General features: G+C 38.3%; 1 protein-coding gene across 1 annotated transcript in view; it reads right to left on the bottom strand.

The window, feature by feature from the left end:
- LOC139734127 (macrophage mannose receptor 1-like) overlaps nucleotides 1-22,505 on the bottom strand; it is a 171,033-nt gene that overhangs the window by 111,338 nt on the left and 37,190 nt on the right. Inside the window, exon 3 of the mRNA XM_071644941.1 lies at nucleotides 7,842-8,051. Coding sequence (XP_071501042.1) covers nucleotides 7,842-8,051 — 210 coding nt within the window. The remainder of the gene's footprint in view (nucleotides 1-7,841; nucleotides 8,052-22,505) is intronic.

Below are 22,505 nucleotides of genomic sequence, written 5' to 3'. Positions count from 1 at the left end.
TTCTCTCTTTCTCATTTTAAAACTTTACAATGTTTGTTTACAAGACCACTTTCTACTCTCTACATTGATCAGTTTGTCTAGAAACATGTTAAGTCAGTGCAAATATGCATGAAGGAAAATTACACCACTATTGCAGGAATTCATTATGCATTTTATTCACTTCTTTATGTTCAAGCACTTTTTTTTCATGAAGATATACTGAGTATACAAATGTAATCTGATCCTCCAATATCCAAGAAGTATTGTAATACAAACTAGAACTATCACTCAATGTTGTACTTTAACACTAACATCTCAAGTAAAATGCTCAAAACCTGAGTAAATAAATAAATCAACAATTTCTATGATTTTCATTAAAGATACTGTTACCATGGCAACACAATGTTTGACATTAAGAAAAAATGAAGTTTGCACAGCTCTATATCATAGCTGTCACATGTGCCATGTTTCAAGTCAAATGCTCAAAAACTGAGGGGGTTAAGTTAATTCACAATATCATTGTATGATTTTCATTTAAAACAAAACTATGCTGTCATCATATTGTGTCGAGCCCATCAATGTCAACAATATTCGACCACTAATGTGGCTGTCGTATCTTTAAGCTATATATGCTTATTTGACGGCAGTCTTCTGCATTTACACTCCCGATCTTGTGCCATAATTCAGTGAGATCATTTATTCCAAATGGTTCCCAATCGACGTGTTCTCTTACTCTTTTCTTTAATCTGTACACGTACAATGTATATCTCAGTTTTATATTCGAATGTACACACTGTATGTTCCATTCTCTTGTAAACAACAAGAAATGACTATTTCATTTTTGTAAAATATGATCGATGCAGAAAATTCCTAATTAATTCAAATTTATATCGTGTAATGTCATAACAACCACTTATGTCATAAGACGTAGACGACAAATTCCATAACGACCGCTAATGTCATAACACTTCGACGACAAAGTTCATAACGACCGCTAATGTCATTACACGTCGACGACAAATGTCATAATGACCACTAATGTCATACCATGTCGAAGACAAATGTCAAAAATTTCCATTTTTATTGCAAATGTCATAACACGATGTGTTACACGACCACAAATGTTAATGGCAAAACCAATGCTGCATTACAGGGGCGGATCACGGAATTCCATAAAGGCGAGGCGCCCCTTGCAAAAGTAAAGACTGCCTCACCCACTCCTTTCTTCTCTTTCTTTTTTCGTGTAAACAAAAGAAATAAGAGGAAAATAATAAGGGGAGGGGGTTGCGCCAGCCTTTCATTTTGAAAAGGTGTCTCCCCTTTACGGAATTACTGGATCCTCCCATGAAATGCAAGCAATGAGTTTGACATAATAATTTTGTGGATGACGCAATCGCCGGTTGAGAGGGGGCGCACCCCCTTTGATGAACCTTTCTGTTTTTGTTAAAACAACAGAAATAAAAAGAAAAAAATAGGGGGTTGCGCCAGCTTGTATAGTTTTGAAAAGTCGCCTCCCTGTAATGCAAGCATTGGGTTTTGCCATTAACCTGTGGCTGACGCAGTCGCTGATCTAAAGGGGGCGCGGCGCCCCTCCCCGTCTCTATTTTTGATAAAATCAAAAAGGGGAGGAAGTTGCGCCAACCTTTGATTTTGTAAAGGTGCCTCCCCTTTACGGAATTCCTGGATCCTCCCCTGTGACGCATTATGACATTTGCAGTAAATTTGGAAATTCTGACATTTGTGGTCGACGCGTTATGACATTTGTGGTTAATTCGATTTTGACATTTGTCGTCGACGTGTTATGACATTTGCAGTAAAAACAGATATTTTGACATTTGTCGTCGACGTGTTATGATATTTGTGGTTAGTCCGACTTTGATATTTGTCCAATGTTATGACATTTGTGGTCATTATGACATTTCTCGTCGACGTGTTATGACATTTGTGGCTAATCCGACTTTGATATTTGTCCGATGTTATGACATTTGTGGTCATTATGACGTTTGTCGTCGACGTGTTAAGACATTAGTGGTCGTTATGACATTTGTCGTCGACATGTTATAACATTTGCAGTAAAAATTGATATTTTGACATTTTTGTCGTCGACGTGTTATGACATTATGTTGTGGTCAATCCGATTTTGACATTCATCGTCGACATGTTAAGACATTATAGTGGTCATTATGACATTTTGTCGTCGACTTGTCGTGACATTAGTGGTCGTTATGACATTTGTCGTCGACGTCTTATGACATATAGTGGTTGTTATGACATTACACGATCCAAATTTACATTGATTTATTTGTTTAGGAATTTTCTGCATCGATCATATATTACAAAAATGAAATAGTCATTTCTTGTTGTTTACAAGAGAATGGAACGTACAGTGTGTACATTCGAATATAAAACTGAGATATACATGTACGTGTACAGATTAACGAAAAGAGTAAGAGAACACGTCGATTGGGAACCATTCGGAATATGATCTCACTGAATTATGGCACAAGATCGGGAGTGTAAATGCAGAAGACTGTCGTCAAATAAGCATATAGCATAAAGATACGACAGCCATTAGTGGTCGAATATTATTGACATTAGTGCATGGGCTCGACACAATATGGTGACAGCATAATTTTATTTTGAATAAAAATCATACAATAATATGTGAATTAACTTAACTCCGTCAGTTTTTGAGCATTTGACTTGAAATTTGGCACATGTGACAGCTATGATAGAGTTGGGCAAACCTCATTTTTTTCTTAATGTCAAACATTGTGTTGCCATGGTAACAGTATTTTTAATGAAAATCATAGAAATTGTTGATTTATTTACTTACTCACTCAGGTTTTGAGCACTTTACTTGAGATGTGGCAAATGTCAGTAACTGTGTTAGGCCGCGTTCATGCGAATTTCGTAGCCAGAATCACAAACATGAATCATGATTCAAAACGGCGTTTCAAATCACGGTCTCGGCGGAAGAGCGTTCATGCGGGCTTTCGCAACGCTGATTCTGGCTCTGCTCATCCTTTGCCATTGCGCAGCGCACTGCGCAGTTTGACCTTGTCTCTGCAATTCGAGCCAGACCTCTTTATGCCAACTGATCAGTCAGTTCATTATAGGCCTTTACGTTTTTATTTCGGTGAATACTTTCCAGTAAGGTGTGGCATTCAGGCTCTACCCACAGATCGAGGAATATTCCTAATTCTTCGTCTCTCCAATTGTTTCCCTTGGTAGACACAGCGCTGTAGCCATTATTTTTATCAACTCATTCGGAGAATAATTACATGTATTATTATATTAAACAGCTAACGTTAGATACTAGCATAGAATCGGTGTATGGCGTTGATGTAAACAAACAAGTGCAAGTATGGTACCGAAACATACGATTCATAAGACGTACACAAGCGCGCGAACAGAGCAAGAAGCTGTGGGATAAATTATACCCCACGAGACACGCATGCGCACAGCGCACAATGACGTCATAGAATCATAATTGAAATCACGGTTGCGTTCATGCGGTTTCTGCGATCGTGATTCTGGCAGAATCATGATTCAAAACGCCCTTTTTTCCGCGTTTCAGATCGGCGTTTTGAAACGCGTTTAAATGAAAAAATCGCATGAACGCAACGCAACTAAACACGTTTAGCGACTAAACGTGTTTAGAAACGCAATTCTAGTTTCGCATGAACGCAGCCTTAGTACAACATTGAGTGATAGTTCTAGTTTGTATATATTACAATACTTCTTGGATATTGGAGGATCAGATTCCATCTGTATACTCAGTATACCTTCATGAAAAAAAAAAGTGCTTGAACATAAAGAAGTGAATAAAATGCATAATGAATTCCTGCAATAGTGGTGTAATTTTCCTTCATGCATATTTGCACTGACTTAACATGTTTCTAGACAAACTGATCAATGTAGAGAGTAGAAAGTGGTCTTGTAAACAAACATTGTAAAGTTTTAAAATGAGAAAGAGAGAAGGGGGAGAGACAGAGAGAGTATGAGAAACAAATAAATTGTGTGATAATTCAAGCAGTGATCGAGGAAGGGAAAAAATACACGAGTCATTTATGCATTTGAAAAAGGAGGAAGTCAAGAGAGGTCGGAAAATTAATATGCAGGGTGAGTCTTTGAAAGTAGTATGAAGAAAAGAGGGGCAGGTTTGAGAAGCAGAATAATATATACCATCAGTATGAAGATGAATTTAGGGGCCTTTAATAGCAACAGATATAACAGAGGGGTTGGAGGCTGAGAAATAAATACATGTACATACAATGTATATAGATTTAAGCGATCATGTTATTTCACAACTTTCTGATACATGTACATATACCATTGTATAGCCTATTCCATAACTTTCAACTACTCTCCCTTCAAGCTTTCCATCCAAGCGCTTCTTCTCCACTCCTTTTCCCTTCAATCTTTCCTGTCAATATTTCAATCACCAATCAACGGAGATCGAAACTTGTTACATTATTACATTATACATTACTCGTCATGTGTAGGCCTATTGGTCGATATGTGTTTCAATATCGGTGGGGAAGGGGGGGGGGGAGGGGTCGGGCAGGATTGGCTTCACCTTCAGTCCCCCCCCCCCCCCCAATATATTGTAGCCAATACGTGAATTCGCAACATGTTTGGACTTGTTTGGACTTATAGACTATATAATCTTTGGTCACTGTAGCCCATTAAGAGCCAGCCTATACTCATCCCCATCATACACCAATAAAGTTGTGGTCTTCCATGGAACCCGCAATAATATTGATCACTGTTGTGCATGAATGATGATTGATGAGATATCACAGAATATTCATTGCTTTTTTATCTCTTTCCTTATGATTCTCTCCCCCCCCCCCTCCTTCTTGTCAGATTTTTTTTCGTATTGTGTTGTTTTTCGCACTCTCACCCGTTTTTACACGTATTTATACGTACTACTAGTAATTGGATGAGGGTCTACCACGGCGAGCAAAACTTTCACAGCGCGTGCACACACTCCTGATGAACGTGTACGAATCGAATCGAAACGTCGCGAGCGGAGGGTATAGTACTAGTACCACAGAAATACTCACAGAACTCTTCGCAACACACAACCCGAGCGGAGTAAGCATAGACGCATCAGGAGCGGTTTCATTGAATTTAATTGCCAAACGCCACAGGCTTGCGTCGGGGCCCCGTGATAATAACAGGTGGCCCCGTGATAATAAGTCGGGGCCTCGTGATAATAAGTCGGGGCCCCGTGATAATAAGTCGGGGCCCAGATGATAAGTCGGGGCCCCGTGATAATAATTCGGGGCCCCGAGATAAATTGAAAAAAAAAAATAAGTTCATGTCCCCTTAGGGGCTCCGTACGATTTTAAGCATACTTACATGCTTTATTTTTTTCTCTTTTTTTGACCAAATAATTGAGGGGCGCCCCTCCCCCCCACCCCCCGCTCCGCGGTCCCTGGGCGCGAAGCGGCATTGTCTGTGAGCCGCGTGGCGGCACGCCATTTTTTTCTTTGCTATTTTGAACCCCCGTAAGTAATGTTTTCCTGGCATCTATCAACGCATGGAGACCATAAAAAAGCAGTCCATGACAACGTCTCTTTAGATCGATCAAGTAACAGTTTAATACACAGTTATATCCAGAGTTATCATGTGTTTGGTTATCAACTTAAAAAAGTTAGGGAGTCTGGACATACAAATGTATTATGATGGCGTTTTCCTATGCACATTACTTGGCAGCCCAAGGAGGGGTAAACCCCCCCCCCCCCCCCCCCCCCCCGAAGTAGATCCGCCACTGTCGATAGAATGTAACCACTCACAGATTCAGGTACAAGAAAATTGTCCTTGTGGGTCCTATTTGGCGCAATCAGACACGGCGCATTGATCGCGATTTTATAGTCGCTTACTCCTGGCCGACCAGACGCTGCGCGTGTGAGACTTCGCGACAACAACTTCACGCTGTTTTGGTTTGTATGACGTGTGCATGGAAAGTGCAAGTTCGAGTCGGCACACAATGTGCCCTTGTCCAGTTTCTGCCTTACCTGCATGCTAATGAGGGTGTTGGTTCTGAAATGTCCGGCAAAGGACCAAAAGCAATAACTGATGATGATTCCTGATGCTGGTGTTAAAGACAGCTTGTTATTGGAATTTCCTTCTTTCGATTCCCCTTCTCGCCTGTCTGTTTATTTGTTTCATTTTCCCTCCCGATGACCATATTCATGCATTCATTCATTTACATGCATGATATGAGACTCTCTCACACACGGGATCACTCTGTCATTTTTCCTTCTATGAATGATGAACAAAAAGATCCTGCACAAAACCAAAACAAAAACAAAGATTATGTACTAACAGCCAATATTATGCACTTGCGTCTTGAAGTTCTAGAAGTTTCCATACACTGCTATTGTTAGAAATATACATTTTTTTCTGATGCGCGCAGACAGGAATCGAATCCATGACGAGTTCTTCCTTTTGCAAGTGCAAGTCTTTTCCAGCACATGACCAAAACTTCTAATTATATATAACAAACGGTGTGCATACAAAATATACATACCCTCTTCGCATTGCTTTCCGCCGAAGGACCTCGGGCACTTGCAGGTAAAGCCATCCAAAGTTTCCGTGCACGTCCCTCCATTCAGACAGGGGTTTGGCACACAGTCTATTTGTGCAGTGCGTAATTATTAAAATGAACTGATTTTGACCTTGGTTAAGACTACATTCCGTCCTCATAAAAGGTTTTCCAAATATGCTTATTATTGATATATCCATGAATAGATATTTCATCCTATTTTTCATAACACTTTTTTTTATTGTAGTATTTTACTCGAATATTTTATTCTCTAGGAAAATATATCAGTGGGTGTAGTCTAAGATTAAGTCTTGCCACTCCCATAAATGCACCTCTGTGAAGAATTTTCATTTTTATTTTCATCACTTAATTATGAGAACATAAGCATTCCAAGGAAAGACAGGTGGGCCACGGTCACGATCACATGAATATGAAAATTACGTAATTTCATTATTTCAAGATGACTTCACCGGTCTCGTGAATTGCTTGTTTAAAAACCTCTGCAAAGCTTAATTGTTTTGCTTGCTTGTAGTTGGACGAGATTAAAAGGAGGAAAGCTTGAAAGTTGAAAAAGCTGTCATGGTTAGATGATAACTTCGAGGAAAGGAAGGGACAATGGTTCTACTGTAAAGCTTGAGAAAAAAAAAAGATATTGCTTCAACTCATGTCAGTGTTATTGAACTATCACATTAGCAAGTTGTTCATAGGCTTAAATCAAAAAAAAAAAAAAGATCCAGGGTGACACTGACTAATCCTAATATCACTCCACCTCTCAGTGCTATGAACGATATATCACCATCACACCCTGCCTGTCATAATGGAGCGAGTCACAAAAGGTTCGTATCATACCCCCTATTTGTTAAACGCCTGTGAATAGACATTCTAGAAGTGATCAGTCATCAACTTGAATGCAAAATGCTAAAGGGATGCTCTCACTTTGGTTGAGACCGAACGTCAGGTTTCTAGCATTCTGGGGAGAGATAATGAGAAGCCTCTTATGAAATATGAAAGAGAATGCAATTCCAAGAGGAATTCAACGTTTATTTGATGAAAATTGGTTTTGAAATGGCTGAGATACCCCAACAGGCAATCCTAATAAAAAGTGGTTACGATAACATTGTTTTACTCTGTTTTTGGATGTCTCAGCTATTCCAAAACCGATATTCAACAAATAGCCTTTCAATTCATCTAAGAATGGTATGCTCTGTACTATTTATAAGTGATTTCTTGGTATCTTGGAAAAGGTTAAAAGCCCAATCCTCACCTTTACCACTATACTATCACTTTAAAAGTTGAATCTTACCGGGATGGGCACAGTACAGATTGGTCTTTCCTCTTGCTTCTGCCGGAACCATGACGTCATACTGGGGATGGTCACGTGGGACATATTTGGGTATTGACCGGACATAACTGCCTGTCTTCTCGGAGAAGATATTGGGGCAAAGATTTTCCATCTCCATTGGGACATTGGAACAAGTGTCACTTCCAGCGAAGGCGGTCTCCACACAGTAACCTACGTCATCAAGAAAATGAACATCTACATTTCAGCGGAACGATTCTCTGTCATCAGACCTGAAAATATTCACATTACTGTCATCCTTTCAGAATTCAAAAGTAAATACATCCCCCTTATTATAAGTCTCTCCGGATATCCCCATTATAAGACAAGACGAATAAAATTTCTCTCCAACAAGAGCATACTATAATTATTCTTTAGAAAAATTCAAAACATTGCACATGAGCAAATGGATGAAGAGCTATGATTGATCCTTTGACAGGCGGAGGTCATTTTCTGTTCCGAATCTTACCATGCCATCTGTGTGTCTGTTTGTGTACAAGAAAACTCGAGAACGGCTGAACGAATTTTCACGAAATTTACATCATGTATTCATAATGAGGTAAAAAAGAAACGAAGTTTTGGGACATGAGGACAAAGGGTAAATGATTCATAAAGGATATGAAATACGCTTAATCTCCCAATAACGATCGCATCTTTATCAAACTTGCAGTCTGTGCTCAAAATGAAGTTAGACACATACAACGAAATTTGGGGTAATGATTTAAGGTCAAATGGCCAAAGTAAGCAGGGATCATACAGGACATTGAATGGATTTAATATCTCAACAACCGAAGAACGGAAATCGGGTTTTCACCAAACTTGCAGTGTGTGTTAAAAATGAAGTAAGAAAAATAACAATTATGTTCGGGATCATACAGTATACATAAAATAAGGTTATTACACTAAGACACTAACAAATTTTGCGCAATGAAGTCTAGAAATTATGCTGGTGGTATAGTGTCACTGCCCCGAAAGCAGTGTAGATGACAGGTTCGATTCCCGCTAACATGGCTAGTTTCTTTTTTTTTTTTTCTTTTTTGGTGTGTTTGTTACAAGATGTAGATCAGTAATTACGATCTGACAAATTTCATTGGTACAGAGAGTAGACGAACTGAAAACAAAGTAATGCCTTATTTCTTTATTCCTCTGCTTTTTATCTTTTGTTTTGAAATCATGTCTTTATTTCACAAAATTTGTAAATTATTAGCGAAAAAATGGGATCCCATTTGAATTGTAAATTGTCCAATTCTGTATGTTTCCGTAACGATTTACGATAAAGTTGAATGTTAGTCTGAATTTACTGACACCTTATTGTTTTTATATACCAGTTAAAGACTATTTGTCCAAATATGAATCAATCACATTAATCAGATTTTCATGTCTTTATTTCTACATAACGTAACCGTGTCATTTGCAGCCTGCTTCTTTTTGCCGCTGAGATAATACATGCATAGCAAAAAGAAAAAAGCAGAACTTGGGACAGATATTAACTTATCAAAATTTATAGACTTTTCACAATATATGGGCCTACGATTGCATATTACGTAAGCATAGGCGTGTATAATGAACATAATCTATAAAACATTAATGTTTTATACAAACCACTTCCCATTACAAATTGCTCATCTTCAAAATTGATACATAACAATCTTATATCTATCAATCAATATCAGATTGTCTAACCCTTTTGAAATAGTGCGAAAACTGCATACCCATATATACTGCCAGGACAGTTGCTGCCATAGCGATATGAAGTCGCTTTGAAATCTGCATCTCTGTTTTGAAGGACATTGTCACCCTCAGTGGAGGAGGAGGAAAAAGTCAGATAAAGAAAGAATATTGTAATTGAAATTGTATGTTCCTGTATAATGTTTCAATTTTTAACACATGCTATGATTAGGGGCATTATGTGTTTTGCCCTATACAATGTACAAGCATTTTTATTATTACTATTGTTATTATTATTATTATTATTATTATCATCATCATCATCATCATCAACATCATCATCATCATCAACATCATCATGATCGCTACTTCTACTACTAATACTACTACTATCAATCATCACTTTATACTCGCACGCATATCTTATGAGTCTACACACGATTGATCACGTCAAATGAGTCGTGAAAGGAGGTATAGCATCCATCGATGTAAAGTTTCGTGCTTTTGTAGATTTACTGCAATCTAATGAAATTAACGAAAAAGACAGTTGCCCATGACCATTGAACGTATGCAAAGTCATCGCAGAAATACTGCTCCAGCAGCACAGATGTGTGTAATATAATGTATGAAATATCAGCGGTTGAGTTCGGCAGGGTTGGAAATAATTAGACGATCTAAGACTTCTTCTACATATCTCTAATTATGCCTCGATGTTACATTACATTAGTATTAGTAAATCACAATGTATCAGTATTGCATCAGAATCAGATGAGTTCAATTCAAGTAGTTTTCACAAGATGTAGGATGCCTATAGCATTCATAAACATGAACTTAAACCAATGCATCGCATGGCAGCATATGAAACTAAACAGTTAGAATATGACAATGAAGATAATGATAACAAGAGTAATAACAATAATAGTAACTTTATGGTCGTATTTGCCTAATGTACACTCACTAGGCCAACACCGCCAAGTATATCCATTCATTTCACTCATTCATTCATTCATTCATTCATTCGTTCGTTCATTCATTTGTTTCCTTATCCAGATGATACAAAACATGTGTTTAAAGAGTCCAGGATCATATCCACCATCCCACTATGCCCTTAGGAGAGCAGTGACAAAACATAATTATTACGTATCATGCGAGAGTATAATTGTGGTGATAGGCGGTAGAAGAGCTTTTGTTGTTGGTGATGCTTGAGAATTGGCATCTCCATTTAGCTTGAAAATATCTGATCCTGGCAAAAACTTTTGTCCATGTGTGTGAGAGTGTGTTTTTTTTTTCGCAATATTTAGGAAATTCAGGATTAGCTATTTGGTTTGGTGTGGGGGTGACAGGGAATCGCTTTTAAGTTGCATGGAATCAGCTTTAACATCAGCAACAAGAATAACAACAAAAACAACAACAGCAAACATTGATTTTTTCCTCTGCCGGTCATTGCTTTAATGTTTATGTAAATTAAGTGTGGACAGGTCGCTCCGGACTGTGCTAACATTAGTCGAGACAGCACACAGTTGTTTCAGGTAGTTGTAATGTGATTTAATAGCTGTTCTCACTCGCCCTTTTGACCTCAAATGTGTTTAGGAAAGTTGACAGACAGTTACAATAACAGATCAACAAGGAATATGCAACAAGAACAAAACGTTCAGACCTGTCCTATAGGCCCTAACAATATTCATATCACTCGAGTCTGTCAGACATTGAAGTCTGGACCTTTCTTTCTATTGTCATTTGCTCTTTTATGTAAACTAGTAGAAATACAACGCCCAAAAGGTTTTAAATAAAGTATATAATATCAATATTAATTTACGTTTAAACAGCGCAATTCAACACATGTAAAATCAGTTCGATCATTGTTGCAAAAGCACAAAGAAGAATCCATATAATGTAATCCTTCAATATGCAATCCAAACAACATTTTATCAAATGACGAAGTAGGATAATCATTATGACCCTTTGTCTGAAAAGAACTAAATTATTTTACCTTACATCAGTAACTGTTGTCTTTTTCCAACAACAATCTGTGATGCACGAGTCCAGTAATAGTCTACTTTTTGTACCACAGTTGCACGTTAGTTACAAAATATTACAAATTTCTCTCTTTTTATTCAGAGACAAAATGAAAAAAATATATATATATTTTACAAAACACACACATACATACACACATGAAATCAAACTTTTAGATATCATAATAATACGTTCCAAGCGATGACTGGATGATAACGAAATCTCAGATTTAAGACAAATAGCAAAGTTTAACTAAATATCCGGTATTTAAACAATACAAGGTTCTTACCTCTGTTTCCTCAATTTTCGGTCTGTCTCGCGACGCAGTATGATAGCTATTTTTCTTAAAGTGATTGATACAGATTGGATCTCCTCAAACGTTATTACATGCCATATGGCGGTGGTCAAGCATCGAAGGATGAAACAGTTGTGAAGTGGTATTGTTATTTGCAAAGACCTTATGTGTAAGATGTGGCCTATTGGTGAAATATCATTCCGCTCTGACGTAAAAGAAATTTCAATAAAAAACAGAAGAACAAATGAAAATGAAGATAAATTTGGTTTTATATCATTTTCATAAACCATATTATAACCAATAATTTCCAATGAAAAAAAAAATCGATAAGCATTCCAATTCAAGACTAAAGCACTACATTACATGCGGAGGAACAAAGGTTTTGAACATTACTGAAAGCAAGTTAACAAGCATGGATATTGTCCTATCAAGTCAAAGAAAATAAAAACACAGTAAACATGTTGTCGATCAATTTTGAAGATCCCCTGAATACACAAAATCCTACACCCACACCTACATCACACAGCAAATATCGGCACAATACATTCACACACTCGTCAGACGAGTTGATAGAGATATCATAGAACTGTTACTATTTGCAAAATAGCTTGGTTTCGTAATTACTTTCAAGATGATAATAATACGTAGCAATTTGAAAGTCAGCGTCATGATCAAGCCAGGAGCTTTGGGGACTTCCACAGCAGAACGCAGCCGATGCATGAAGGTCGCAATCTTTCACAACACGTCCTAAACGCCAAACATGATTATTAGTGTATCACACAATTATCGTTTAGGCACTAAAGTGTTCAACCGTTTTCCAAAACATGAAAGCTTTGAGATGTACAAACTAAGGTGTGTATTGCATCCTGAATACATGCATCTATCATAACATTGTTTGAGAAACATCTACCTATTTCTTGACTATGTTTATGTGTCTTTCAGTGTGAAGATATGTGTATGATATATATTTTTTCATCATGAGTATTATCACATTTTAATATGGAAAGCAAAGGTAAAGAAAACTTTTTTTTTTTTTGCTAAAAAACCATAAGAAAAAAACACCGCCATCTTTCAAATGGCTGACAATTTGACTCTGTCTCATTCGCAAAACAGATTGCCCCTGTATAGGTTCGATCGTATGACTGAATAATAAAGAGAATCCGGAGACATAATGTGTGGCATTATCTTCCATGATTTTTAGTTTTCTTTCTCAAATTTGCCTATTTTCACTCCCATTGGCACGATTTTCTCACAGTTGATATGATCATGAATGTTGTCATTATAGTATTTCATCACCATTTTGACCAAAATTGTCACAATGAAAATTACTATGTAGCAATCATGCCAGCTAATTTTAGAAGTTAGAAGATGAACAGTATGTCCCCCAAAAAAATACAATCGCATTTTCGCATGGAAAATTTCCAAAGTGATTAAACTGTCCAAATGCGACTTCAGGGTCTAAAATATAACATCTTATACTTTGCAGAAAACCCCATTCAATTCTGTCAAGTCGTCATGGCGAAACGTGAATCTTTGTGAAGCATGTGAGGGTCTGATTCCTCCCAATTTACTCGTATATGCATGGATGCTCTTGGAATTGCGTAAAATGAGAACACAATGGACAGAACTTGGAGGGAATTAAGGGATTGATTTCTTGACAAGCTGTATAAAACTCTTCATTTCTCTTCGACCACTGCAGCAAATGGGAAAGTGTTTTCAGGACGATGTGGACAATAAGTGACAGTTTCATACTTTAAAATTGTATGTGGATTGATTCATCATGTTTAAAGGTACTATTGAAGAGGGATCCACTGATTTTTTTTTTTTTTTTTTTGGGGGGGGGGGGAGGGGGACATACGGTACTCTTATACCGCTATTATCATCATTATCAACATTATTAGTGTATACTCACTCACAGAAGAGGTAGCAGCAGTAATTAATTACATTAATTTCAACTCTTTGGAAGTCCTTGGCAAGTCCTCATCATGTTCAGGAAAGAGGCCTCGGGAAGCGCGGCGTCTATACGGAGCCAGTGCCTGAAGGTCACTTCAGGATGGTAACACGCGTAAAACGCCAAAGATAATACTATTGTACAGTATGCCCCCCCCCCCCCCCCCAGAAAAAAAAATGAAATAAAAATACAAATGTTCGCATTGAAAATCCCCAAAATGATTCAGCTGTCCAAATGCTACTTCATTATCTTAAGATATAACATCTTAGCTCTATTTTGCAGAAAACCCCATTCAATTTGGTAAAGCGATCACAGAGAAATGTGGATTGTTGTAAAGCATGTCGTGAGTCTCATTCATCCAAGTTTAGCACTTCAGTGCTCTTGGAACTGCACATTAATGTGTAAACACAATAGACATTAACTTTTCAATTCAATTCAATTCAATTTATTTTCATACTTCTCAATGAAGGAATGTACATCAAATATAATGAAAACATAGTGAATCATAATATCCGGCTTGGATGTACAGTAAATTAATGTAAGAATATAAAACATATAGTGGTCAATCATCGTACGTTTGGTTCTATGTATAACGCTAAAGAAATATGACGGGAAGTGGTTCCTGAGATATTCTACAAAATTCTTCATTTCTCTTTGACCACTGTAGTAAAGCGAATGGGGTTTTCTGTAAGATGTGGGCAATGAGTTATAATTTTACATCCTGAAGTTGTATTTGGATTGATTCCATATTCTTTAAGGTTATCATTGCGGAAGGTCCCCGTGTAATTTTTCGAGGGACATACTGTATTTCACGGTTTGATTCAATTTTTTAATTAACACATTTCTATTTCAAGTTACATCATGCATTCCTCAAGATATGCTCATTGTGTTGCACAGTCATATCCTGTGCACATTCATGTAGTTCTATCATATCATGATTTGCAGCAGTATCAGTATAGAGTAGTGGTAGTAGATAATGATTTGTGTGTGATTTGCGACATAAGGGCCTGGTTATACACGAAAGCAATACTGACGTCGACCTTCAACAACAAAGAAGCACTGCAGGTGACCATCGACAACCAAACAGACAATCCACATTTAGCTCATGCGCACATTGTTTTTAATGACCTATCTGGGTTTTTTTTTCTCTCTCTCTCAGTTGGATAGGCTTTTCCTTTGTTTTAAAAGCAACATAATGCCTAAGTTTGCCCAACGTAACAGTTTATGAAAATCATGTTCAAGCGAGTATAGGCCTTCTGGCTTGTAGATTAGTAGTCTGGTTTCCAGACCTTTCACAATTGCAAGACTCTACGGCGACGAAGTCACTGCCTTTTGCCGAAGGCAAAAACCGCCTAAACCTAATCCAGTTTTCGACGTTGAGGGCGTCAATATCCTGCGTAACAAAATATTACGAAAAGAGAATCTGGACGCAGCTAGTCTAGTAGATTAGGTGACCAGAGTGGTCTGTTAATTGACACTTTGGCAGACATCCATGCACTTCATCATTTTGTATTTTCCATCGAATACCCCTTTCATAAACTCAATAATGCGGATAATATCCGCAACATTTGGTCGTAATGCCCCAGTCACACAGTGCTTTACGATGGATTACGTCCGCCGCGGATAGATACGAATGAGTGGACGCAGGGGGACGCAGCGTGGACGCAAGCATCCGCAGGGACGTATGCAGACGTAACTGTCCGTAACTCATCCGTAAAGAAACGCAAAATGACGTCGCCGAACCTGCGAAATTTTGAAATGTTCAAAATTTCGCAGAGGGACGCCACGGACGCAAACTTACGCAAGTAACCGTAACCAAACGTAACTATCCGTAACTGAACGTAACTACCCGTGGCTTGGACGCAGACCATCCGCAAAAAATTTACCTTCCGTCCGTTTGCGTTCGCTTACGTCCACCGTAAGTATCCGAAATTAACCGCAAGTTAACGTATCACAACAGTTTCGTCCGCTTACGGATATTTACGGACAGCTACGGATGTTGCGGACAATTGCGTCCTTCGACGTTTTCCGTTTTCCACTCGCATGGGAACACAGAGACTCGTGGGAAGGCACACTACTCCTGTTGCCAAGCTGCACCTGAAGGAATGCTACAACACAGTCGGAGCGGTGGAGAGGCAGAACTGCATGGTCAAATTATGAAATTTCTCCCACAATTAATGGTCATTTTAAGTGGCGCCCATATACCATGTATACTCATGAAATCGGTTGACTCTTGGTGCTGAACTTTTTTTCTTGTACTCTTCGAATGTATATTTTCGAAAAAGCAATATTTTGGGTAGGGGATGGGGTGATAGCATTTTATTCACTTTTCTGGCCGGGGAAGGTGTGGGACAGGGGCAACTATATAGAATGAGAACGTATTTAGTATTTCTCTATAGTCTTACCCATGCACTTTACGCTCCATCGAATGTGTATTACATTTTTTATAATAATAATAATAATAATAATGATAATAATAATAATAAAAATAATAATAATAATGATAATAATAACAATAATAATAATAATAATAATAATAATAATGATAATAATAATAATAATAGTAATAGTAATAATAATAGTAATAATAATAATAATAATAATAATAATAAAGGACATTTATATTGCGCAGCTACTATAATAATATACTCTACTGCGCATTACAAAATGACATGCATACAAGAAATTCAAACAGAAAATACATTACGTCAAGAGATGACTTGATATTGTACTTGGGTGTGGGAGGGGTGTTTGAAAGTTTTGATGTCTTTTTTTTCTGTAAATTTAATAAGCATTGCTTTATCATAAATATCTCCTTAACATAACCCAGTAAGTCATGAATATCGCTGAACAACGACAGTGTAACCACAGTTTGTCTATTCCAAGACTGCAAGTAATATTTTCTTACTCTAATGTTTAACTTTTCGATCTGTTGTGGTATAGTGATGTTATATGTGACCCTGCACCACAAAACACACAAAAAGTCGCCACACATGAAATTTTAGTTGAGAGCATATTCTGAAAGAGCAGACTTTAAGCTTTAAAATCATGTATTACTCAAATCAAATGGACTCTCCTAACCATCTAAATAGTGGAAAGAATGCACACACTCAGAAAAAGTGTTAACTGAGAAAAGAGGCTCTGAAGTACAGTGTCTATTCAAGCGCTTAATCTTTATCAAGCCGTGCTGGTTGTGCGATGAATGGGACAAAAAACAGGATGGAAACTACCAGAGTAACAACAATGAGGGGATTATCAGATTAAACTGAAATTGATAATGATAATAATAATAATGATAATAATAATAATAATAATATTAATAATAACAACAACAATAATGATAAGGCCTTATTTACCCAGGGTAGCCAAGTCAAGATCGGCTCGGTTGACCCATTTCACCTATTTTCAGTCCTCACACAAAATCAGTGTGTGCGACTTTTTGTTCGTTTTGTGATGCACGGTCACATATTATATTCTTTACATTTATGACGTTTATTCATATTTGAGTTGCACAAACAAAATTCAAACTTCAAGTTCAAAATTTCATATATCTTTTATTATTGTAAAGCAAATTAAAGGATTACGATTAATTTTTTTCACAACTTGCACGTAATTCAATTGCAGTTTTCCCCAGTGTACAATGTAAGTCCAAAATGTGATAACCTTGCTGTCATAATACACTGACTTAGCAGGAATCGTAAGAGAAAACCAAATTGTCCATAATCATCAATGACAATCCGTAACTATCCGTAACTATCCGAAAATATCCGTTACTCTCCGCAAGTGTTCAGAACTATTATGTGCCAATTCGTAAGAATATCCGCAAGTGGACGCAAGTATTCGCATCTGGTCGTATCTGTCCGTATTGCCCGCATTTTTTGCCCGCATGTTTTGCACAAATTTCTGGTGACGGCAAAGGATCCGCGGGGGTCCGCGGAAAAAATGACTTTTTTGGACGTAACGGCGGACGCAGAGCATTATGTGACTGGGGCTTAAAATCGGAGCGGGGAAAGAATAATGCGCTTTATTTCGACCCTTCTATTATCCGCATAATAGCAGCATCGGGACCAGATTTGGAGTTTATGAACGCAAACCCAAATAATGCGGATAATTGCCGGGGTGCGGTCAAACGTCACCTGTCTTTCCCGCAGGAGGGACGTGTGCAGTCACCATGACGATTATTCGCCTTTTTCAGGACGAGTGCTCGTAAAAATAATGCGGATAATTTTCAGAGTTTGTGAACGCATTTTTTATTGAATTGTCCGCATTATTCTTATGCGGATAATTGGAGGATGAGTTTATGAAAGGGGTAATAGTAAGCCAGTTCGGAGATAGCTCATGAGCACATGGGTACAAAATGGTCTTTCATTTTTCTCAGTTGTTTATATAGTAGTCACTTCAGTTGAGTCAAAGTGACATAATGCATTAGCTTGCCCATCATATTAATTCATAGAACTCGTATTCAAACAAAGAATGAACTTGCGTAGATCAAATGACCAGAATGGTTCGTAAATCAACACTTTATGGGAAGCATCCATTTCAATGTGCTGTTTTGAATACATTAACAAACTTTTTCTGTTAACATTGCCAAATACCAGGCTTGCTGTTAGGTGGATGTACTGACAGACACCGTAAATAAGGATTAAGTGAATGATCATTGCATCACAGATGCTCATCTCAGTGAATTAAAAAGACAACCTGTCTGTCAGTACAAATGACCTTTTTCTGCTAATTGCGAAATGCCAGACTTGCTGTCAGGTGGATGTGCTGGCCAGCACCACTTATAAGGATTACATGGTAGTCATGGTATCAGTGATGCTTATCTCAACCAACATGCTTGATTGCACAATAATATGAATGATTTTTTTTTTCATGCTCATAGTGGGAGTGTGAACTGGCTTCGTGATAGGCTGCCAAACTACAAAGATCGTCAGTGTGCTAACTGACGACGGTTAGCAAACCATTTTACGGCCTTTCGAGCGCCTTGGGAACGGTTTGCTAACAACAACAATCCTGCTGATGAATATAACTCGTGCACATTGTCAGCAACTGGTCGGTGACTCGTCGGCGATTTAATTAAAAGGAAAGTCGAGATTTCACATCATGTAGTACATAAGTCGACAGCTCCATCATGTTGATGTTTAGATTTGTGAAATGTATTGTGGCCATTGAGCAAAGAAACCAATACACTGAAATCGCCCCCCCCCCCCAACAACAAAAAAAACTAGAAGAAATACGCTGAAAAAAGATGATGTCATAGGGGGCCCACACTTCAGAAATGTAGGAATGTAATTCCATATTTTAAACAACTCCACTTGTTGACAAGTTTCCCTATAGAGCTTTAATGCATGCTTCCTCCATTTTGCTGTTTCCCCCACTCACGCATTCTTATAATTATGGTGAAGCTCCCATGTCATCATGCCTGTTCAGTGTGGCAAAATACATTTGAAAACATTTTTATTCCTCTTTCCAAGCACAATAGACTATGAAACTCTGTACCCATGTAGTATAACTAATTATTTATAGTTGCTGTTGTTGTTGTTTTTATGTAGAAATCTAAAAACAATCCGGAGGTCTCTTGTAAGTCCACTAGAAATCGGTTGCCGATAGGTTTAGTTTGTGTCTTGCTCTTTTTTTTCTGCTTTTTTAACATTTCAGTACAAAATAACATCATGAAAAATATCATTTGCCAACATTACTGACAACAGAATATACAATGTAAATGGAACTTGTAAATCTATTATCAGTGACGACCCATCGATGTAAAAAAGAAGAAAATTCATGAAGGGAAAAACGCATCTGATTGCACATCGTAAACGCATGCTTGAAATGATGCTGGAAATGAGAATATGGTACATTGTATAGTGAAAAGAAGCTGATGTTCCTTAAGCGCATGTCAACAATTTTGCTCTCGCTTTTTCCTCAGCCTCAGAAGCACAAGGTTGCTCGGTCATGTGCATAAGACTGTTGTTGCTCCCCCTCAGTTGGTTAGGCACTTCACTCGTGTGTTTTTTTTTTGTGTGTGTGTGTGTTTTTTTACAATTAATGCATAAGCTTACAACACGGAGATGTTCACGTCGCTGTTGTAGTGTTGTTAATCCTAGCTCCTGTAGCATCGATGATACACTCATGGATGTAACCCATCACACAGAAGATATTCCACTATAGGTCTGACCAGTGTTCTGTATGCTATGACTTTGACTCTTGGTGAGTTGAGATTTCTTCTCTTGAATGCCAAGGTGTTGAAGCCTGTTGGATGACATTGTCAACATGCTAGTTCCAGTTTATGTCGGATGTTATTGTGACGTTATAAAAGATAATTTGTGGCTTCGACAGGGGTCATGATTAAGCTGTTGAGTTTGTACTGATGTACCATTCGTTTCCTCTTTCTAATGACTGATATCACATTATACTTTTTGGTTTTCCAGCTCCTTCATCCATTATTGTCCGCCTATTCATCGGGCTTGTCAACTTCTTTTTGTAGTTGTTTGGTATTACTATCTGACTGGATCGTCGTAAGGCAGACAATGACACCGTCAGCAAGCACACGGATCTTTGACCTGAGTTGATCTGGCAAGTCATATTATATAGGGCGTTTTACACTTGTAAATTTTTGCTTAGTCCCGTACCAAAAGTGGGGCTAAGCCCCCCCCCCCCCCCCAGCCCCACCGTTGGTACGGGACTATCCTTAGCCCACTTTCTTTTTACACTCGTGTTTGCCAAAGTGGGTTAGCCCCACCGATAGTCCGGTACTATCTGGCCCTGCAAAATAGCAGGGTTAGCACCGCAATTGCGGTGCCAAGCAAGTGAGTGTAAACAGAACGAAAAAATAATCCGGGGCTAAGCGACGGAGACGAAGTCCGACCCCCACTGACCAATCAGAAACGAGGTAATCAAGTGCTGCCGGTGCGTGCGTGTGCGTGTACGTGTACAGTGCACAGCGTAATCATGAAAATTCATGTGGTTCGGAAAGTCCGGGGCTAAGAAATACGAGTGTAAAAAGGTCAGTTTTCTTCTTAGCCCCGGACAAGAGATAGTACTGGACTAATTGGCCAGTGTAAAAAGATGAAAAAATTGGTATTGGACTAACGATAGTCCTGGGTCAGAGAAAGTCCGGGGTTAAGAAACACAAGTGTAAAAAGGGCTTAAGAAGTATCAGGGGCGGATCCAGCGAGGACTGCAACCGGCGCACGCCCCCCTTTTTTGTTGAAACAAAAGAAATAAAAAGAAAAAATGGGGGAGTTGTGCGTGCGCCTCCCTTTGATTTTGTAAACGCATCCCATCTTTACGGAATTCCTGGATCCGCCCCTGAGTATGGGAAGAGACACGGACCGAGAACGGACCACTTCGGCACTCCAGGGCCCCATTTCGCAGAAGATGTTAGGATGGATTTTTGTCGTTACTATGACAATTGTCATTCCAGCAAGAGTTGCTATCATATCAACTTTTTATGAAATGGGGTTCAGATTCTACGTCGATTTGTGCTGGTCTGTGCAGCCATCAAGAAGTACCTGCTGCTTTCAGGTCTTTACGTAGAACTAAGAAAAAAAAAGTCAAAGAGACTCTGGAGTCTTTTATCTTTGTAAACAGCCCCGACAAAAAAAAAAAAAAACCAACAACAACAATGTTACGTTTTAATCAAACCAAAATCCGAACAAGAAAAGTGTCTACAATTATTGTGGACCTATACTTTAAACTGAAAATGCACTGTAATAAAATGAATAAGTATGAGGCAGTCTCTGTCCTGAAATTGGCAACAAGCAGAACAGAGCTCCCTATTAAGGGCTACGTGTTATGATTATGTTTTCACAAGAGTACACAGATCATGACAAGTGTATGAGACTAGAAAGACTGAAATTGTCGGTACTGACAATTTCAATCTTCCGTACTTTCTCCTATTTCAACAGTTTCTTCACAGAATTCACTCAAATGAAAAGACAGAAACGAATGAATTTGAACCAACCAATATACTATGGGCGTCCAAACCCTAAGCCGACATGGCTCCTGATGGTAAGACAGAGGAGGCACCGACCCCTACACTTTTTGTTATTAAGTTTCGCTTGCGATTGACACGTCACCCACGCCTCTGCTAAGCTTAAAAAAAAATCATCATCAACAACAACAACAAATAACGTGTACAACGCGTGCGCGATAATGCACACGCTGAGCAAATGAGTACAACTGTATCATCAATCGTACACTGCATCTTCATTCGTATAGCCTTGCCTGTTTTCCCGGCATAAGAGTAATGACTGAAGGAGTGTGTCACTTTCAGAGGCCGCTAAACCAGGCACCATGACCAATTACGCCTAAACAGTTGATTGTTAGTGTAATATCATTGATACACGTACAGTCAAACTCGGATACCTCGAATTCGTCGGGACTGAAGAAAATGGTTCGACGTACGCGAATTTCGAGGTACGCGTACGTCGAATTTTCTTCGACTTATCCAATGTTTATCGATTTTCGACGTTTATCGATGTTCAACATGGTGTCTGTTATAGTGCCTATTGATTATTTGCATGCTTGTCAATTTGAATTGAATCAACTTTTATATGAATGAATTGAATGAAAATCGGAAATGAAATCAAAATTTCAGAAATAAAGATTTTGGTGGCCCGATCGCGCCACCAAAAAAAGAAAAAAAAAGTCGGATGTTTGCCTTTACTTTTGAAAATGAACAGCGGTAAGATGCTAA

This window comes from Diadema antillarum, unplaced genomic scaffold, assembly GCF_040938485.1.
Source record: "Diadema antillarum isolate AM-2024a unplaced genomic scaffold, OU_Dant_1.0 scf00000025, whole genome shotgun sequence".
Lineage (NCBI taxonomy): Eukaryota > Metazoa > Echinodermata > Echinoidea > Diadematoida > Diadematidae > Diadema > Diadema antillarum.
The sequence above is the reverse complement of the archived record's forward strand: the minus strand, read 5'-3'. Positions and strand labels throughout refer to the sequence as shown.